The sequence below is a fragment of the Nylanderia fulva genome, unplaced genomic scaffold (assembly GCF_048542155.1).
Source record: "Nylanderia fulva isolate GAGA-0341 unplaced genomic scaffold, ASM4854215v1 Scaffold15, whole genome shotgun sequence".
NCBI lineage: Eukaryota > Metazoa > Arthropoda > Insecta > Hymenoptera > Formicidae > Nylanderia > Nylanderia fulva.
In genome coordinates this window covers 1,667,505-1,688,850 of record NW_028189730.1, presented here as the reverse complement: position 1 = coordinate 1,688,850, position 21,346 = coordinate 1,667,505, and the positions used below count along the sequence as shown (strand labels likewise).

At 33.8% G+C, this 21,346-nt stretch overlaps 1 protein-coding gene across 1 annotated transcript; it reads left to right on the top strand.

Annotated features, from left to right (window-relative positions):
• The first annotated feature begins 4,260 nt into the window (after positions 1-4,260).
• Positions 4,261-20,850, top strand: LOC114935845 (otoferlin). Its single transcript, XM_085480587.1, is given in 29 exon segments — positions 4,261-4,342; positions 5,815-5,933; positions 5,936-6,112; positions 6,493-6,637; positions 6,935-7,088; positions 7,241-7,409; positions 7,560-7,749; positions 8,136-8,338; positions 8,666-8,846; positions 9,263-9,456; positions 9,748-10,062; positions 10,835-11,158; positions 11,365-11,481; positions 11,988-12,122; positions 12,347-12,508; positions 12,720-12,983; positions 13,469-13,685; positions 13,971-14,197; positions 14,822-14,887; positions 14,939-15,073; positions 15,226-15,370; positions 15,751-15,880; positions 17,096-17,430; positions 17,813-17,943; positions 18,281-18,468; positions 18,786-19,021; positions 19,729-19,901; positions 20,035-20,135; positions 20,670-20,850. Coding segments are annotated over 29 exon segments (5,196 nt in total).
• Positions 20,851-21,346: the final 496 nt, after the last annotated feature.

Below are 21,346 nucleotides of genomic sequence, written 5' to 3'. Positions count from 1 at the left end.
GCATTGAATAAATCGCAGTTACATTTTGTTTACTCTTGACACGTAGTCGATATAGAAGTGTCCTGACATAATAAATCCGTGGTCCTGACCTGTATATATAAGACCGCGGACGGGACTATTCGCAAACGCGACGAATACACCGCGGAACATTGTCGGCTCGCACAGGCTGTCGTCGAGCGCGGAGAGAATTCGCTCCGTTAGTTTCGAGAGTGCCCGTTGTGTCTGGCTAACAAGTCGACCCTCGTGGCCCCTCGAGGGTGGTCGGCCCCCGGGAGGTCTCCCGATCACGCGCCCGGTATCGGCTACTCGGACACGCCCGCGGTCCGTCATCCCATCATCTACGTTCGAGCGGCGCTCGTGCACGACACCGAAAGGAGAAGGTACCCACCGCGGGAGATAGGATAATGTTCCGCTATTTGCGGTCCACTTCTTCCAGGGCTGCCTCCTTCCAGCCACCCATGAAGAGGCCGCGTTCGATGCCTCTCGATTGACATGGCATTGTTGATCGCGCGACGACCCGATTATAACGCAATTTCTCGCGGAAATGATATGAGGATAGTTAGCGGAGATCCTGATATTGCGTAGGACGGAATTTGTGGATTTTATTGATGAAATCGAGAGAAAGGGTAAATCCGATTGACGTCCCACGATGCTCGAGAGAGAGAGAAAAAAAGCCACGACGTTTCCCACGTGATCCGTCGAATCGAGGGAGATCTCCACCCTTTCGGGGTTGCGAGTGCTCATTGTTTCATGGGACAATAACCCGCTGCTCGTAATAAAAACCTACGCGACAAGTGTGCGAAAGCGTGGCGAGGGTAAAGGAGTCGCAAAGAAAAAGAGATGCAGAAAAAAAGAGCAGAATCGAGTAAAATAGAAAATAAAAAAAGAAGAGATATATATAAATTAATCTACACACAGAGAGAATTTTCTCTTCAAATTTACCTTGAAAATCATGCTAATCGTGGGACAATATGGAAGAATTTTAAAAGAGTTTTTCTGTGATTAATATTTACCAGAATAAAAATATTAATATCTACCACAATAAGATATAAAATATACTCGATTAATTTTACTATGTACATGGTACATATTAATATTTTTTATTGTGGTAAATATTAATCAGAAAAACTCTTATAAAATTCTTCCAACACCATATATTATCCCACGACTCCCATGATTTTCAGGATAAATTCTAAGAGAAAATTCTCTCCGTGCGCAAACTTGTAAATACCATTTCTAATATAAAAAACAAAAATTTGTCGCATAGAAAAAAAATTCAATATAAAAAACAATAAATTTCCAGATAGGGAGAGAAAATAAAAAAAGATGAGAAGAAGAATAAATGCAAAGGAAACATGGTACATATTAATATTTTTTATTGTGGTAAATATTAATCAGAAAAACTCTTATAAAATTCTTCCAACACCATATATTATCCCACGACTCCCATGATTTTCAGGATAAATTCTAAGAGAAAATTCTCTTCGTGCGCAAACTTGTAAATACAATTTCTAATATAAAAAACAAAAATATGTCGCATAGAAAAAAAATTCAATATAAAAAACAATAAATTTCCAGATAGGGAGAGAGAATAAAAAAAGGCGAGAAGAAGAATAAAAAGCAAACTTGGAAATACCATTTCTAATATAAAAAACGAAAATATGTCGTATATATAGAAAAAAAATTATTCAATAAAATAAAAAACAATAAATTTCCAGATAGGGAGAGAGAATAAAAAAAGGCGAGAAGAAGAATAAAAGCAAACTTGTAAATACAATTTCTAATATAAAAAATAAAAATATGTCGTATATATAGAAAAAAAATTATTCAATATAAAAAACAATAAATTTCCAGATAGGGAGAGAGAATAAAAAAAGGTGAGAAGAAGAATAAAAGCAAAGGAAACAAAGAAAGGAGAGAAGACGCGGATCATGTAGAGGGTGGAGGCGCATACAAAGACTGCGCAAAACACACAAACAGCGTATTACAATAATGGCCGTGCGTGTTGTACAAATACGATATCGGCTTGAAGGGTCCGTCGCGCAAGCACGTGACCCTCTCAAAGGGCTCGTAGCGTAACGAACACCCCCGACGGAGAGGCCCCCCATTGGGGGCGCTCGTGTTCCGCGACCAGTTAGCGGGGTTAAACTTACAACCCCGCGGCTAACACGCTTGTGCCGACCCCCGCGAGAGAGTTGGCTTTTTTCCCATTTTTTTTTTTGCCACTCGCGACGATCGCTCGACGATAATTCTATCCGCGTTTTCCACGTTTTCGGGGAACGAACATTTTATAGCTCACGTTGCGCCATTGTAGCCCGAGCCTTCATTAGAGAGACGAGTTGGGAAATTTAAGTTGATAATGACGTTGCGACGCGATAATGAATTTCCGCAGAGCGAAATTTTAAATAATTCACCCTATTTTAGATTATTTTTTTACTATTATATTATTTTTCTACTTGTAGAATATATATATATATATATATATAAGAAGGTTATTGAAGAAAAGATAGTGATTGATTTTTTTAGAAAAAAATTAAACAAGAATGTTATGTGGCGGTATTCGTTAATTAGAGATTGTTTCGCGAGTTTCGATTACGAAATTAAATTCTTGCGAGATGCTTGATTCCTTCCAAATTAAATCTTTCCTAATAAAGAAATTATTTACTCTACACTTACACAACTGACATCAAACTTTCTAGATCCCGGAAATTCTTGAAATATTGATATCACGCAATCTCTTGCCGATAATTTTCCTCGATCTCCATTATATTCGGAATCTCAGTCGATCGCGGTCTACGATTTAATCCCAAATACCGCCTTCGCAACGGCACGATAATTAATATCCCGACGACGTGCTCGCATGGGAAAATTTCATGAGCCGTACGTGGGCGAGCATATCCGCTCTCATTAACGATCCTCGCCCTTTATCGTCCCGAGGGTCTCTCTCTCTCTTTTTTTTTTTTTTTTTTTTACGCAAGATTTCCATAATAAAAAGAAACTCGCCACGATATCGACGACGTCGATATGTTTCGCACAGTTTGCGATCGCGCTAAGGGAGTGACGACGATTCGAATGAACCAGCAGGGGCGTGTAATGGAGGGTGTATATTTCGGAAACTATTACGGGCACGTTCTCTGTTTTGGCACGTGCCCTCGCAAGCTGTAAATCGCCTCCATATACGTTTCTCATAAGTTTATAGCCGCAAATTATGAGATAGTCAGAAAATGGTGCAGCGCTACTTTAGTAGTTCTACAATAAATTTATTTATCGTTATTTACCTTATTTAAATTTGCCATAGAATAGAAAAATTGTCTGTTGTGGAAAATTTTCAAAATAAAATAAAATAAAATAAAATAAATAAAATAAAAAAAAAATAATAAAATAAATAAAATAAAATAAAATAAATGAAATAAAATAAAATAAAATAAATAAAATAAAATAAAATAAAATAGTAATAACTATAAGTTTAAGTGCCCTCGCAAGCTGTAAATCGCCTCCACATACGTTTCTCATAAGTTTATAGCCGCAAATTACGGGATAGCACAGTCAGAAAATGGTGCAGCTCCTTTAGTAGTTCTACAATAAATTTATTTATCGATATTTACCTTATTTAAATTTGCCATAGAATAGAAAAATTGCTTGTTGTGGAAAATTTTCAAAATAAAATGAAATAAAATAAAATAAAATAAAATAAATGAATAAAATAAAATAAATGAAATAGTAATAACTATAAGTTTAAGTGCCCTCGCAAGCTGTAAATCGCCTCCACATACGTTTCTCATAAGTTTATAGCCGCAAATTACGGGATAGCACAGTCAGAAAATGGTGCAGCTACTTTATATACAATAAATTTATTTATCGATATTTACCTTATTTAAATTTGCCATAGAATAGAAAAATTGCTTGTTGTGGAAAATTTTCAAAATAAAATGAAATAAAATAAAATAGAATAAAATAAAATAAAATAAAAATGGTGCAGCGCTACTTTAGTAGTTCTACAATAAATTTATTTATCGATATTTACCTTATTTAAATTTGCCATAGAATAGAAAAATTGCTTGTTGTGGAAAATTTTCAAAATAAAATAAAATAAAATAAAATAGAATAAAATAAAATAAAATAAAATGAAATAGTAATAACTATAAGTTTATTGTAAGGAATTAATATTTTTTAAAATTTGGTAATATAATAAGCTCGAAGAAACTCGCTCTAATTTGCATAAAAAAAAGTTCGCCAAATTATAATATTTAAAGTTTAATTATGCGTCAATATTTTAAATTACGACTGCGCTTCGATTGCTGTCAGAATAACGGGGAGAAACACTTTGTCAGAGGCGAAGCCTGTATTTACACGCACTGACACAAAATTGACATGTGAAGCACACACTTGTGTTTGACAGGATAGTCTTCGATAAGTACGACACAAAGTCGAGGAAGGAACTATTATTATTCGAATATGCGCAGTTTCCATTTATGGAAAAATCGTTATAGGATAGCGCATGTGTCATTTAGTTTGATTCCTACTCAAAGAGATATAATCAATACATTTTCAACATATCTTTCACAATCGATAAAAAATGTGTAGCTTATTATTCAAGCTGTCTTATTCTTTAAAGTAGAAGCAATTGAAATAATAAATAAATTTTGTACGTCACTTTTTGTTTGTCACGTGGTTGGTAGTTAAAAATTTGAAAGTATAAACTTCAGTGACAGATAACAGGAAAAGTCTGACTATAAAGAAATAAATATAAATACGACAATTGTATATGATTTATGCAGCATATGTAGAAGCTGCAATCTAATTGCATATATGCATCTGAACAATCTACGACGTGTAAATAAAAATATCTCACAAAATATTCTAACAGTAAAATCAATAATTTGAAGTTTAAAACATTTTCGTAATATGTTTAACTTTAAATTTCAATTTTTAAAAAATATTAATTTTGGTATTTCAAAAATCTCTACGTTAAAATTAACATTTATAGTATTTCACTTTCCCAATAAATTTATTTATTAGATCTATTCACGCTATAAATTGTTGCTGCTGTTTGAAGTAAGCAGCAAACAGTGGAACTTTAAGTCGAGGCGAAAGGCATCGACAGTAGATAACGATAAAAATAGGTTCTGTCGATCGGACACACCGGGTATATCATCAGTTAATATTTTGCGTGAGTACTAACTGATGATACACGGACAAATATCTGCTGATAAGTTACCTTCTTTTTAAACACCTTATACGAGAGAAATTCAATTATGTAGTATATATAATTTTAAATCAGATATAAGGAAATAAAGAATTATTTTTATGGCAAAAGCAAAACATTATTGTCATTTTTATAACAGCTGTTCAATCGTAAAAAATTGTTTAAAATTTTTTACGATATATATATATATATATATATATATATATATATTTATTTTACGTTAAAAAATTTTAAACAATTTATATATATATATATATATATTATTTATTTATTTTACGTTAAAAAATTTTAAACAATTTTTTACGATTGAACAGCTGTTATAAAAATGACAATAATGTTTGCTTTTGCCATAAAAATGATTCTTTATTTCCTTATATCTGATTTAAAATTATATATACTACATAATTGAATTTCTCTTATTGCTTTTTATTTAAAACGCTACCTCAGTCTGCGCGTAATATATATATATATATATATGAGGTAGCGTTTTAAATAAAAAGCAATAAGAGAAATCTCCCTCGCAAAGTACGATAGAAAAGTATTGAAAATCTTGGAAATATCTGAAAATACAGTACTTACACTTTGATCGCTGTCCCGTATTGTATCAGCCGCGTATAAATTCCCCGCCGTCGCGTTTCGAATACATCCTGAAACAAACAAACGGCAAGTTAAACAAATGCAAATAACATCTGGCATGTGGCCAATATCAGCGATCGATTTTGCGGACCGTGCGCGATGCCTTTCAAGAAATTCAGACCAAAGTTCTCTATTTACCAAGTTTGCGTAACTATCCTCGAGGCAAAACACTTGCCACAAAATGCGAATCCACTGGTTGTCGTTAAAGTCGGGAATCGCAAGAGAAGGACGGTGGTACGCGAGAAGACTGATAATCCTATTTATAACGAGGTGAAGTTATTCAATCTATCGACAATCTATATACTGAGTGATGTAAAAGTAAAACACGATAATACACGTTAATTACGCGTATTTTTCAAACATGCTTGAGATATTGTAAATCATAATTTTTAGCAGGTTCGAAAAATTTATTTATTTATTTATTTATTTATTTATTTTTTTATTCATTTATTTATTTATTTATTCATTTATTTATTTATTTATTTATTTATTTATTTAAATTTATTCGAGATTTTATCAATATGCTTAGAATCTCTAATTTATGTCACTTTGTTGAGAAAAGAAAATATTTGTCTTTCATATATTGATATAAGTATGTAAAATACCCCTATTCTATTTACAAGTCAACTTTTGCCTTTTAAAATATTCAGTACTTCGTATTCGACTTCACGTGTAGTCTGGACAATCTGCTAAGTATGGGAATCACGATAGCAGTGTACCTGCGAAACTTTCTTCGGCGACTAAAGTTTCACGGAAACATTTCTTTTGAGGTTGCCACAGTATGGGAACAGCCAGGTTGCAAACAAGAATTAAATAAGAAATAACGAGAAAAATATTAGCTTTTTATAGTTTCATACATAATTTATTTTAAAGGAAATAATTTAAATTCCTGCAAGTAACAAGCAGTTTAACCAATTAAATTAAAGAAATTGAGAAATATAACAGTTTTGACAAACTAACAAATTTTGCTTTAGAAATAAAAATAGGAATTATATTTTTGAGATAAATTCGTCGAGAAGAATATGTCGTTTTAAATATTAAATGTGATATTTTTTTTATTTTTTGTAAACATACATTCTCTCTTGCTTGCAGATCGACAATATTTTCATAAATGGGCTGTGCTGACGGATCCGAAAGATCCATCGGCGAGGCCGAAAGGCTACGTAAAATGCAATATCACAGTGAACGCTAAGGGTGAGAAAGTAAAGGTGCATCCAGAAACGGAGGGTGAAGATGACATCGAAGGGTAATTCCTTTTCAATATATATGTATATAAAAAGGGAATATATATTATTGACATATACATATATAATTTATACCACTATCGGCCTCCTCATCAGAATTTTTATCGCTCTTACGCTGCAATATCGTGGGAATATATTTAAATAAACGTGGCAGGAATTTATTGCTGCCTATCGGGGGCGAAAGGCTGTCCTTCAGGCAACGCTCGCGTTACATTTTCATCGTTTATCGCGCCGACGGATTACCAGACATGAGCAGCTTGTGCAGAAAAAGCGATTTCGAGAACATTAATCCCTACGTGCAAATATCGTTCGCCGGAATGAAAGTACGCTGCAATTCATTACTCTGCTTTTTTGCCGTAAAAATTTTAAATTTCTCTCTCCGAGAGAGGATTAATATCATTATTTCATATAACAACGTTAGAGAATTTTTTTTTTTTGTAAAACAAAAATATTATATAATACTTTTCTGTTAGGGATCGACCAGCGAAGAGTGGCAAATCTATTCTCCGAAGTTCCAGGAAGGTATCATTTTCAAGGAAATGTTTCCTGTTCTTTGTCACCGTGTACGAATCACTATAAAACACCGTATCGACAGTTGTCGGACGTGCATCGTAGCGGTTCATATCCTGGACATGACAAAGATCTCGAATTCCGGAGAGTACGGTGAGATTGCCAAGTATAATAGTTCATTGCCAAGAATGCAGGAAATATGGCGCACTTAATTTTGCCAAACAGATAATTGGTTTCAGTTGAAATATAGCATGACAAAAATGTATCTCTTTATCTCTCATTCGATAGTATCGATTTTGCTCAATTATTTGCATAATTTTACCATTCCTCTTATATACTATGTACTTCTTATACTTATATTCTTAGACAACGTCATGTCCGGATAATTATTTACGCGCATAAATAGATTTCTTTGAACTAGACCTGACCTAACTAAAGCTCAGAGAGATATATAAAATTAGAGTCAGGAAGTAATAACGTAAGAGCACGACGCTACATGCGACATTGATTGTGAAAGGCAAGGTTTGGCTTTCCAATAGGATTCTTGCCGACATATGGACCGTCTTTTATCCACTTTTACGGGTCCGACTCAGTGGAGAAGAACGGTTGTTCGGGTAGATGCTTGACGGCAATGCCTTTGTATCGCGGAAGAGTACTTCTGTCGTTGAAAACTGAAATGGATGACCCAGAAGCGTCCCCGGGAATCGGGGTTGAGACACTTTCGGCATTTCCCATTACCGAGGTGATTCAATTTGTAGTTGTTCTTTTTGTCTTCGCGATTGTTATTTTACCAGTTTCTCTTACATGGAAAACATATTTGTCGTCTCAGCAATTCTAATATTTATCATAATTTTCACAATCGTATATATAAATTTTAATGCGAGAATTTCAAAGCTTATAGTTACTCGAATAATTTTCAAAAATAATATATTTGAAGAATTCGCAGTTAAAGAACAAATGGAATAAGAAATATTTATATATATAATTTATAGAATGGCCCTTCAGTCTGCGATATAGATTTTATTTCTTTGTTATAATAAAAGTTTATAGAAAACTGTGGAATCTATAGAAAAGCCTGTGGTCGACCGACGAATATCTCCTAGTTGGCGTGCTTTATGAAGTGTGTATGATCGACCGTTCTCGATTTGGATCAAAACTGATCAGCTTCGAATTGAGTCTAGGAAACGCAGGCAATCGGCAATTCCCGCATAGCCAATGTGTCGAGAACAATAACGACGGCCAACAATCAGGTGCCACATAAACTTTTATTTCCCGCTGCGCCCATGTTTTATTTATCTTAAGAAGTTTCTTCAGCAGTAAATGCAATAATATAAATAAAATTGGAGACAAAAGTTCCTCGAGATAATTCGTTTCAAATATCTTTTTCTTTATTTCTCGTAATTATGAAGCGGACGAGACTATCGATTGTGCTGTCTACATAATAATACAGATTCTCTCAATAACAGGAAAAAATAACTATTGCGAAATTTTTCATTTTTAAACAGAGTTCTCGAAAGATTTGTCATCTCTTGTTTTTTACGTGAATTATTTGTCAAATGAAACTTGTTACTGTCGAAGTCACGCGAAAGTCTCGGGAGGCCGCATTTAGCGCTGAACGCTCGACGAAAATATACTCGTCGTCTCTGTCTATTCTCGACTTTGGCAGAAAACGAGCTGCTAAAAAAGCGCCCGAACTTCGAGAGCCAATCAGTTCCGCGAGCCACTGGCACCTTGGACGGCAAATATAATTATGTACCCTTGGGCTCTAGAAAGCCTTGTCTGTACGTGAGATCTTGGTGGCCAAATGTGGAATGGCGAATGAACAATAGCAATCATCTCCGATACATCGCCGAGTCTCTGGTTTGTCGCAGCGTCACATCTCGTTAAAAAAAATTATTTCTTAAATATTAAATTTTATTTTTTTTTCCAATAAGAAAACTTTTTTTCTAATAATACATTTTTTTAGACGTCATTTCAAAATCAGACGCTTAAGACTTTTTGCTACGTCAATTTACTTGCGAGAGAGGATAAAGTCGTTAGTTGCGTGGAATAATAATCAAACTTGCGCTTGTATCTTAAAATATCACGGAATTTCTCAACATATGATCCCGAGAATCGAGTATCTTAAAAATCTGTTTAATTCGATTCCAGGAGGTAAGACTGGAGAAATTGGAAACTTTAGTGGCTATGCAGAATCCGACAGCTTTCGAGGTTTACAACGAGACGATCCGCATGTTGAAAGCTCACTGCACACATTATGCATACTTGTTGGACACCGACAAGTACGAAAGGAAAGGCGGAACTACCAGACTCGATCGTCATCGTATAAGCTTGTGTCTCAAAAGCGTCGAGAACATTCTCGAGAGAATCAAAATCAACGGCGAACTTCCCAACAACAATTACATTAGAATCGCGATGATTCACGCGTATCAATATTTGAGAAAATTGCGAGACCTGAGCGAAGACGTGAGTCGGAGCAGTTTAAAATTTTTCTTATAAATGTCGACGTCGAGTGACACGTTAAGGGGATCCTAAACGTCCTTGAGCCCTGTTTTATCGACAAAATGAGATTAGATAAATTATAAATCTATTTATTGGCTATACAGATTGTTTTTACCTGAAATTAGAACACTTTGCAATTTGTTAATATTAATACTTTAATTTGTACAGGAAAAAGTTCTGTATAATCTCATATATCTAGGTTACAGAATTATGAATTCTTAAGAATTCAAGTAAAAAATAATCCGTATAGTCAATAAATAGATTTATAGTTGAATCTAACCTCACATTGACGATTCACGCGTATTAATATTTGAGAAAATTGCGAGACCTGAGCGAAAACGTGAGTCGGAGCAGTTTAAAATTTTCCTTATAAATGTCGACGTCGAGTGACACGTTAAGGGGATCCTAAACGTCTTTGAGTTTCAGTCCTGTTTTATCGACAAAATGTGAGGTTAGATAAACTAGGAATCTATTTATTGGCTAATTACAGCACTTCGCAATTTGTTATAATTAATACTTTAATTTGTACAGGAAAAAGATTTATCAATCTGTATAATCTCATATATCTAAGTTGCAGAATTATGAATTTTTAAGAATTCAGGTAAAAAACAATCCGTATAGCCAATAAATAGGTTTATAGTTGAACCTAACCTTACATTTTGTCGATAAAACAGGATTGAAACCTCAGACTTTTCAAGAACATTTAGGATCCCCTTAATATTCCCGTTTCAATTAGCCTCAGCACAGTCTGCCGGACGTCTTTGTCTGGATGATTGCCGGTTCTAAACGAGTCGCTTACTCGCGACTATCCGCGGAGCAGATTCTTCATTCCGAGGAGGCTGCCGAGACGGGCGCAAAGTGCGGTCGACGTGTCAGCCTGTTTCCCGGAAATCCGGACGACGAGAACGAGTACAGCGCCTGTAAAGTCGACGGCTTTCTGTGGCTCGGCAACGCGAAGTACGTCGCCGCGTGTTGGAGCGCGATTCCACCGGGATACGAGATCGATCACGGCGCGAACGTCAATACCTTCCCGAAGTATATCGAGTACAATCGGTCCTCGGTAAGCAAACGATGGCTGCGAATCTCGAGGAAGCCTTACAAAATAATGCACGATTCATCGAGCACCACATATGCCGACAATGAATGTATATAGATGAGGATCCAATTGTTCGCATTTATTGTGCTCGCAGTTCGATATTATAAAGCTATAAATGCACGCACACGCGAAAATGAAATCATAACAATAAATATATATGCGCGTTACAGACGTTCCAGTTGCGAGCTTATATATTTCAAGGTCGCTTCGAGCCTGGAATGGACGCTTCCGGCTTGATGGACTCCTTTGTACGCGTCACGTTTCAGGGATACACGTCTTCCACGCAAGTGAGTTTTAACGACAAATGACGCACAGGCGGCGTATAACGCGCGAATTTTTTCTCTCCGGTTTTTCTTTGAAGTATGTATAAACTTCTCTCGCATTCAGCGTTTTCGCAATGATTCTATTTCACACAGTCGATTGTGCATGCTCAATGTCAGCAGTTACGGTCATGATACCGTTAAATTTCTACAGCGCATATTCCTATGACATTTCACTTGAAATGCAACGAGAATGAAACGACTGATGTAATATGAGCATGATTAATGTTGCACATGCGACATATTACGTTTAGATGAAAATATCATTCTGATGTAGCGATGTGCATCTGTGTTTCGTACTCCGTTTGCATTACGTCTATGTAAACGTTTTTTGATGCTTTGCTTCATTTATGAAATATAAAAATGAAAAGTTGAGATTACGCTAGATTCACACGTGTGTCGTTATATTTCTTTCCTAAAAAAATTTATTTTAAGAAAAAAATAGAAAAATAACTACTGATATATACTTGCAGGTGATAAGACAAAGTTTAGATCCATTCTGGGATCAGATGTTAATTTTTCCCCCAGTTATTTTGCATGGAACTACAGAATACATAAAATCGGCACCACCTGAAATTGTTCTTCAAGTTTTCGATGAGGATTTGTTCGTAAGAGAAGTCAAAAAATATTTTGATATTTTTTTTTAATAAAAACGGAATCTATAGTACGTTCGTATTGAAAAAATAAAAATAGCGTAAAATGGTTGAAACTACATTTCGTTATTTACAAAACTATATCTAAAATCATTTTCAAGATAAATATTCAAAAGATTGAAACCATTTTTTAACTACATTTACATACTGAATTTAAAAAAAAAAAAAACATAATACAGGGCACGAAGGAGTTCTGCGGCAAATGTATCGCGGTGCCATTAGTAAAACTCTCGTTGGAAACTTACTCGCCACCCGATTTCCCACCGAAATTAGAGTGGTACAAATTTCAGTCGCAAAAAGATTGCACCGGTTCGGTCCTCGCCGCTTTCGAGTTGATAGAAGTGAGCTATATATATATATCTCCATTTTCTCTCGCCACAAATATACACGCGGCAAATATATCCCACGCATATTCCCTTTTCTTTTTTTTCGTTGCATTATATATGTATTCCATTTGATGTTATCCTTACTTTGAGTTTTCAATCTCACGAGCACGCTTTATATATCAACACGCACGATATATTCGGCGAAATGTATTGTATTATTGCGCAGACGGAGAACAAGGAGATTTCGGATGTGAATACGCAGCCGGAGGATAAGATTTATAGGATCCCACCGGATATCAGGCCGAAAATGGCAAGCTACAGACTCGAGGTGATCTTTTGGGGTGTCCGCGACATGAGGAAGATAAAGTGTATGCCGGTACGCAGACCTAGAATTATAGTCGAGTGCGCCGGAATTCACGTCAAGTCGGAAGTGATGAAGAACGCGAAGAGATTCAGCAACTTTGAGGAACCGCATATTATGATCGAGCTGGTAATCGCACGAAATTATCTTGAAAATGTTTGATCAGCGAACTTCCCGAAGGACAGAAATGTCAAAATGATGTCAAAAAATGGTCATTTTAGTTCGAAAATGACATCAAATTCTATAAAATTTCATAATGATAAAAAATTATTTTGTATTAAAAATAATTACAATGCAAATTTAAGATGTAAGCCGCTTAAAATAATATTTTAATCAACAATTTAGTTTTTAATACAATAACTCAATTCTTTTGCAATGATGTTTGAATATGAAAAACAAGTCTGTCCGTGCGCAATTTAATCGCGATGATAAGTTTACTACGAAAAATCTTTCGAAAAAGCTATAATTATATCTTCTCGATAAAAATAGCAAATCGTTATTTTCCTTAACGGCTGTTCGCCGACGTTATCTTGATGATGTAGGATTATCAAAATCTGATTAAACAAATCCATGTGACAGCAGCAGAACCGCTCTAAAAAGCATTAATCATCTAGGAATTGCCGGAGCTCGATATTTACTATCCGAGTATTACTATAAAGGTTTACGATTCCCGCGCATTCGGCTATTTCAAATATGCAGGGATCTGTATTATCCCCAACATTCGTGTATTCCTGGAGCAATTAATAACTGTGGAGGATTACGACGCGCAAATATACGAGTCGAAATTCATGCAAAAATTCCGACTAGCGAAACAACAGACGGCGATAGTGTGTCAGTATATATTTATTATTTATCTATCAAATTTTGAAAATTGAGAGAAAATGAATAAACTTTATTTTTTATTGCATTCTACAATAAATATTTCACAAAATCGAAAGAAAAAAAATTTTTAATTATAATAAATTTAAACAAGATATTATATTATCACGTTTTTTATTAATTTTATTGTTCCATTTTATCATTCACGCGCGCATATCGTTACAAATTTTTTTCGTATTATTTTCTAAGCAAATGTTTTTTATATAATATTGATTTTTTTTTTATTTTTAAGGATAGTACCCTTACCCATCGATTATAGTCCTTTAAAAGAAGAGACCAAGGGTCTCATTGCATATAAGAGAATGGCTGGAATGGACGTCTATTCCAAGTTGAAGAGGCTATTTGTAATTATAAAGAGGATATTGAAATTCAAGTTCTTTACCAAGAGAAAAAAGGTGGAAATTTACGGAGACAGCGATGACGAGACTCTCGATTGGTGGAGTAAATATTTTGCTTCTCTTCAGGTATGTTGATTAAAGAATCGATTGAAATAAAAAAAAATTACCTTTATCCAAATTACCCTTAAAACTTATGCTTACAATTAGAAATATTCAATTCAAGAACTTTCAATATTCGAGAAACTTAATGACTTGGATGTTAAACTATTTAAATATCTAACTGCTTAGAAATGCTTAACTAGTTAACGATTTAGCAATTTAATTGCTTAGATATCTCGCTTCTTAGAGGTTTAGTAACCTTAATTGCTTAGCCCCTTAAACGTTTATCAAGTTAATGCTTAGTAATTTAGATACCTAAATATATAGCTTAACAGATTAAGCTCTTAAATGCTCAATTATTTCTCTGTACTTTGATTCTTAAAGTCTTGCATTTTTCATATGTCGCATTACGAACATTACAAACACAGAAAATAAATTTCTTAGATTTCTCAAATTTCTATATATTTGACTTCGTCATTTAAATCTTCATTTATTTAAAATTTCATCAAATTTTTATTTCTCAATTTTGCAAATCGTGTTCTCGATAAATGACCGGTTCTAACGATAATGTCATATAATACACGAATCGGTTAGGGTCAATCAACCGAGAGATCCGATAATGCAAATTAGTACGTCACGTTGGATCCGTAGGAAGAGAGAAATAGAGAATTGGGAATTACAACAACGTTTCGTCGTGAACTTATGGCAACGTTCAAGGTACGCTTTAATGAACTTGCCCGAACTCGATCACTTAGACACTGAAATCAGATCTATCCCACGGAACTAGAGATGCAGCCGCAATTCGAGGGGTTCCAGGATCGTCTAAGCACTTTCGAGTTGTGGCGCGGAAGAAGGAGCGAGAATCACTACCTGACTGAAGATAATTACGTTGGCAAATTCAAGGTTAATTAATCTACCTCTAAAAAAAAATTAGGAGTGTCGAATATCGTTCGAAACGTGTAAATTTATTAAATGTCTCGGAGAGGGAAAAGGAAAGGGCACATGTGATTTATTAATTCATATGTACTTAAACGCGAAAGTTTAACTTCCGTCAGGGACATATTTCTATATACCGATGGCCGCATCCTGACAATCTTCCGTGCAAAACGAGAAACGGAAGAGACGCGGCTAATGGTCTGTGCAACGATTATCCGCCTCAAGGGCCTGTTAAGCTGCTCGTTAGACTCTACGTCGTAAAGGGTTAGTCTTCATATTTTATCACATGCACCGAAAAAAAAAGATAAATTAAAAAGAAAGAGAAAATTACTTGAATTTCTCGAGAGGAAAATTTGCATCTAAATTACGAAATATCTATTTTTAAAAATTAGCAGCAAAAAATTTATATTAAAATTAAACTTTTAATTGATCAAAAATTTGAACCAAAAAAAAAAAAAAAAAATACGTGACCTTTATCAGTCATGTATTCTCTTTATTTTATTGATTAGATTTAAAGGGTGATTTAAAGATCCCTCTCATTTTTTATGCGTGGGATTCTTTTCCCTGCTTTATATTTTTTTCAACAAACCAGATAAGCTCGTCCTCTCGGCATCAAACCAACTGTAAATTTACTTTTTGCACAGGAATCAACTTACAGCCTAAGGATCCCCTCAGCGGCAAGTCCGACCCGTATCTCTGCGTGAAGCTGGGAAAAAATTCCATCAGCGACAGGAAGAATTATATACCCAATCAATTGAACCCTACATTTGGCCGGTAAAATCCGCAAAAAAAAGCCGCTCGTAGCTTCTTTCGAAGGCGCGTCTAACAGTACAGCTTTACCCCTTTTGGGCGTTATCGGGAAATGTTTTATCGATATCCATCTGTGCATCCGTGCGTATCGGCTTTTTTGCAGCTTCAAAACTGCATGATCAGGTTTTTCAGCTACTCCACGTAACAGCGTAACGTAGATGTATCAGCGATTCACGTCTGAGTGAGATTATTCTGTCAACCAAAATCTCTGTCTTTCCTCTTTAAAGCCAAACTAAAAAGTTGAATAAATGATTTCTCAGTCTGTGCAACGAGATGATAAGCGAAATAAAATTTAATTTAATATCCTGAAAAATATTACTAGACGCTTTAAAAGATTCTGCAGACAATTGCAAGTAAATTTTTATTTTCTTTAGCGCGATTTAAAAAATGACTTAAGGGGATGCTGCCGTTGATTTGTTTTATCGACTTTAAATTAGGTTAAGTTCACTTTTTATTGAATATACATACATAATTAATTCAAATACGAATCTTTTGATACAAGCTTTTAATCTCATTTTTATTACTTCTGTATTATTCTTTCATGTTATCTCTATTGGGAGCGCCATATTTTGTGCACAAATAAACTGCAGAACTTTTGTATTAAATAAATATTGTTATGAGCTAATGCAAGAGGCCGATAAAAAAACTGTAATTTTTTCATTTCTATTATTTTTTATACGAAATTACAACGCTCCCCGTTCATTATTATCGGCACTTTAATTGTGGAGAAGGATTTTTCAATTTGTATAGCCAATAAAAAGAAAAGCCCTTGAACTCAAAGTCGGTAAAACAGTGATGTTCAGCATCCTCTTAATTTTAATTCAAGTACGAATCTTTTGGTACAGGCTTTTAATCTCATTTTTATTACTTCTGTATTATTCTTTCATGTCATCTTTATTGGGAGCGCCATATTTTGTGCACAAATAAACTGCAGAACTTTTGTATTAAATAAGTATTGTTATGAGCTGATGCAAGAGGCCGATAAAAAACCTGTAATTTTTTATTATTTTTCTATTATTTTTTATACGAAATTACAGCGCTCCCTGTTCATTATTATCGGTTCTTTAATTGTGGAGAAGGATTTTTCAATCTGTATAGCCAATAAAGAGAAAAGCCCTTGAACTCAGTCGGTAAAACAGTGATGTTCAGCATCCCCTTAAAGTCACTATTATCTGACAGCGTGTTCGAGTTCGAGGCGAGCTTCCCTCAGGATTATTTGCTGGAGATCCAAGTGTGGGATTTTGACGCCACGACAGCCGACGATCTGATTGGCGAGACGCGAATCGATATCGAAAATCGATTTTACAGCAGGCATCGGGCCCATTGTGGAATCGCGAATGTTTACAGCACCGCCGGTTACAATGTCTGGAGGGATCGCGAGAGACCGACGCAGATTTTGGAGCTTCTCTGCAGAAGAAACAATCTACCGTCACCGGAATACGGCGAACGGGAAGTTAAAATCGGCATAAAGACATTTCCCTTTCACGCCGTGATCGAACGCAAAGAAGAGATTGGTACGTAATTTATATTTCATCGCTCGAGAATTTTCTGGATGTAATTATTAAATTACATTACCGCAGTTTATATACATTGTGAAATATGTAAGCAGTATAATTAAAATGTGAAACTCGAGTAAATAATGATCTCGTAAGTAATTAAGGAGCATCCTCGTTAAAAGATTTTTTCTCTGTATTTTCAAGTGTTTATTATTTTTCTTTGTTTTTCTTGAAAAATAATGTTCTAAAAAACATTTAATGAGATTTAAATAAATACGAATAATCGTACAAAGATATTTTGAGAATAAAGATAGACAGATTTTTTCTTCTACTTGACACACTTCACGAGTCTAAGGAAAATGAACGAGTTTCTGCTAAACACTCGATCGTACACCGACAGACAGAGAAGAATGCATGGCTCTGAACGTACTTCACTCTTGGCAAGATTTTCCTATCTGCGGATGCGCTTTAGTGCCGGAACACGTCGAGAGACGGCCGCTTTTCAACGCAAAGAGGCCCGGTCTCGAACAGGTAACGTGTTCAAATACGTCAGCTCATCGCGAAGAGTAACTTTCGTTCTTCGGGAAAAAACGTGACTCTCATACAAACGTTCTCTCTTCGCGGGAGAAAGCTCACTTTATATATCTTAATTACTTTGCGCGCTTTTGTCAGGTGAGCTATAGTCTCCGGATCGAATTGGAAAAAAAACTTTTTGTTTTGACATGTAATTTGCGAAACGTCAATTTTGGCCGAAACAAAAAAAAAAGAAAAAAACGCGGTTACAATATTTTCCACTCCCGAAATACGTATATATATATGTATATACGTATATATAATACAATGTGCATATACAGACGAGATATTTTAGGGCAAACTCGAAATGTGGATCGATATGTTTCGCATCGGACAATTGCCGCCAAAACCGGCGGTCAGCATCGCACCTCCGACACCGGAGGAATATGAAATTCGCGTGATCATTTGGAATACCGAGGACGTGCCGCTGGTCGAAAGCCAATTTCTCACCGGGGAGAAATGCTCCGACATTTACGTCAAGGGGTACGTCATAGTGAATATATAAGAGCGAGAGAAATATGTGTTTTCCCTACACGAAATTGCACGACAATTCGAAAAATATGATGTAATAGCGCAATTAAATTCGCTCGATTCAAATTGATGATGACATGCCAATAATATACCTATATCATTTATTTGGTTTTTCGCCTCTGACATTATAAATCTAATATATCACCGGTAACTTGACTTTCAATCAAATTTTTTAAATATTCAACTCTAATAATTAAAATGGTACAATCGATCAATTAATTCGCCGGATTAGAAAACCCTGTCGCGAAATACTTGATAAAATTGTTTAGATGGATTTTGTACGAGGATTATCAGAGAACGGATATTCATTATAATTCTCTAACCGGCGAGGATAACTTTAATTGGAGATTCGTGTTTCGTGTCACATATTCAAAGGGCGAGAATGTCATGATAGTTCGTAGAAGAATGTCGGTCTTTGCTAGAAACGAGACCGAGGATAAGTTGCCTTGTAAGCTTCATTTGCAAGTCTGGGACAGCGATCATTTTTCTTCGGACGACTTTCTAGGTGATTAAAGCTTATCAATGTCTTTCATAATAGAACCGTTTAAAAAAATTGTCGACATGCGATACAGAACGTGCATATTTTGTTTTTTTTTTATGTCTGATACAATTAATCGCTAGTTTAATTACTTTTCAATTATACTTTTAATACGTATTGCATGTACATGTAAATTCGCAATTTACTTCTAAATTTAAAGAATTTAAGAGTTTAAATTTTTTAATATACAGGAAGCTCTGTATTTTCGAAACGGAAAACATCTACTTGAAAAATATAATATCACGAGAATATGTTATCAAGTTTCAATTAATCAATGTAATTCACGATGTGCCCTGTAATTGTTTTTGAACAGTATATAAATGTAATTCCGCAATTTGCATCAAAATTTAAAAAAATAAGAGTTTAAATTTTTTAACACAGGAAATTGTGTTTTTAAAACTAAAAATATATATTTGAAAAATAGAATATCAAGTTATATAATTAATCAATGTAATTTACGATATGTCCTGTTTTTTTAGCAATATACATATAAATGTAATTTCGCAATTTGCATCAAAATTTAAAAAAATTTAGGAGTTGAAATTGGAAAACTGTGTTTCCGAAATAGAAAACATACATTTGGAAAATGTAATATCAAGAATATAATTAATTAATGTAATTTACGATATGTACTATAATCATAACGCTCTTCTAAACTAATCAACTTGTTGCAGGAGAGTTGACGCTCGACTTGTCCAGAATGCCGCGAGGCAGCTCAAACTCCAAAAACTGTACGATGAAATTACTTGAACCGCAATTACCAACCATGAATTTATTCAAAGTTATGCGAACTAAAGCATGGTGGCCATTCGCTCGCAGTATCAACAGCGGAAAATATATTCAAGCGGTAAATAAATGCTATAAATAAATAAACGGGAACGACAGTTTTTTTTTCGTAAAACTATGAGATATATATATAATTATAAAAAATAATTGAATAAAAAATTAAAACAAGATTACTAAACAAATGTTTATTGTAGGGGAAAGTTGAGCTGGAAATATCTATTTTGCGAGCAATGGATGCGGATAATCAACAGGCAGGCAAAGGAAGAGATCCGCCTCAGAATCTTCCGTCTCCAAGGTTTATTTTCTTTCAATTTAATTTTATTATTATAACGCACTTGTCCCATTTTAATTTGCAAATGCAAGAATAACAGATTGATTTGATAAGAATATTTTTAAATTATATATATTTTGGACAAACGGCTAAGCATTTGCTTAAATGTATTTAAATCGTCTAAGAAATGATAAAATAATGATAATTATATATTATTATATTTTCATTTTATTTATGCAATGGATAATTAATTACTATTAAAAAAAGAAAAATTAATTAAAGAAAGAAAAACTATTAAACTTATTAAAAAGAGAAAGAAATTTTTTTTTCAGATCTCGTTAGCATTGTTATTTAAATATAATTTCTAATCTTCCGTTTCAATGAAGAAAAATGCTTTTTAATATTATATAATAATAATTTATTAATTATATATATATATATATATATATATATGTTAAATATATATATATATATATATATAATATAATTAATATATGTATATATATATATAATATATAATTAAATATATCAAATATAATTTGTTACATATTTTTTCAGGCGACCTGACACCTCTTTCTCTTGGTTTCGGAATCCATGGAGAGCATGCTGCTTCGTCGTTTGTCGGTATTATAAATGGCGAATAGTATGCTGCTTTGTATGCACGCTACTCGTGCTTTTAGTAGCATGTGGGATTTATGCTTTCCCTGGATATTTTGTTAAGCGTCTTTTAGGCGCTTAAATCCTCGATCATATATACGTTATTTAACAGAATATCTACGTTTGAATCAGTTATATTTAACAAACTTGCAAACCTCGCATTATTATAAAATAATCGATAAAAAATATTTTATTTCTTTCTATTCTTTAATCTCTCTTCATATCAAGAATAATAATTAATATTATATTAATATTATAATATATTTATATAATATTATAAATAATATTATAATCATATTATAAATAGTATTATAAATATATTATAATATTATAATATATTTATAATATTATAATATATTAATATTATAATATATTAATATTATAATATATTTATAATATTATAATATATTAATATTATAATATATTTCAAGAGAAATGTCAGCAAACATCTATTATATAAAATATACATCTAATAATATAAAATATATCGAAAGCTTCTAAAAATAATAAATTAAACTTACTTGGTTTATCAATATAAAATTGCTCGCTTCCAAGAATTTCCCTCGATGCACTACAAC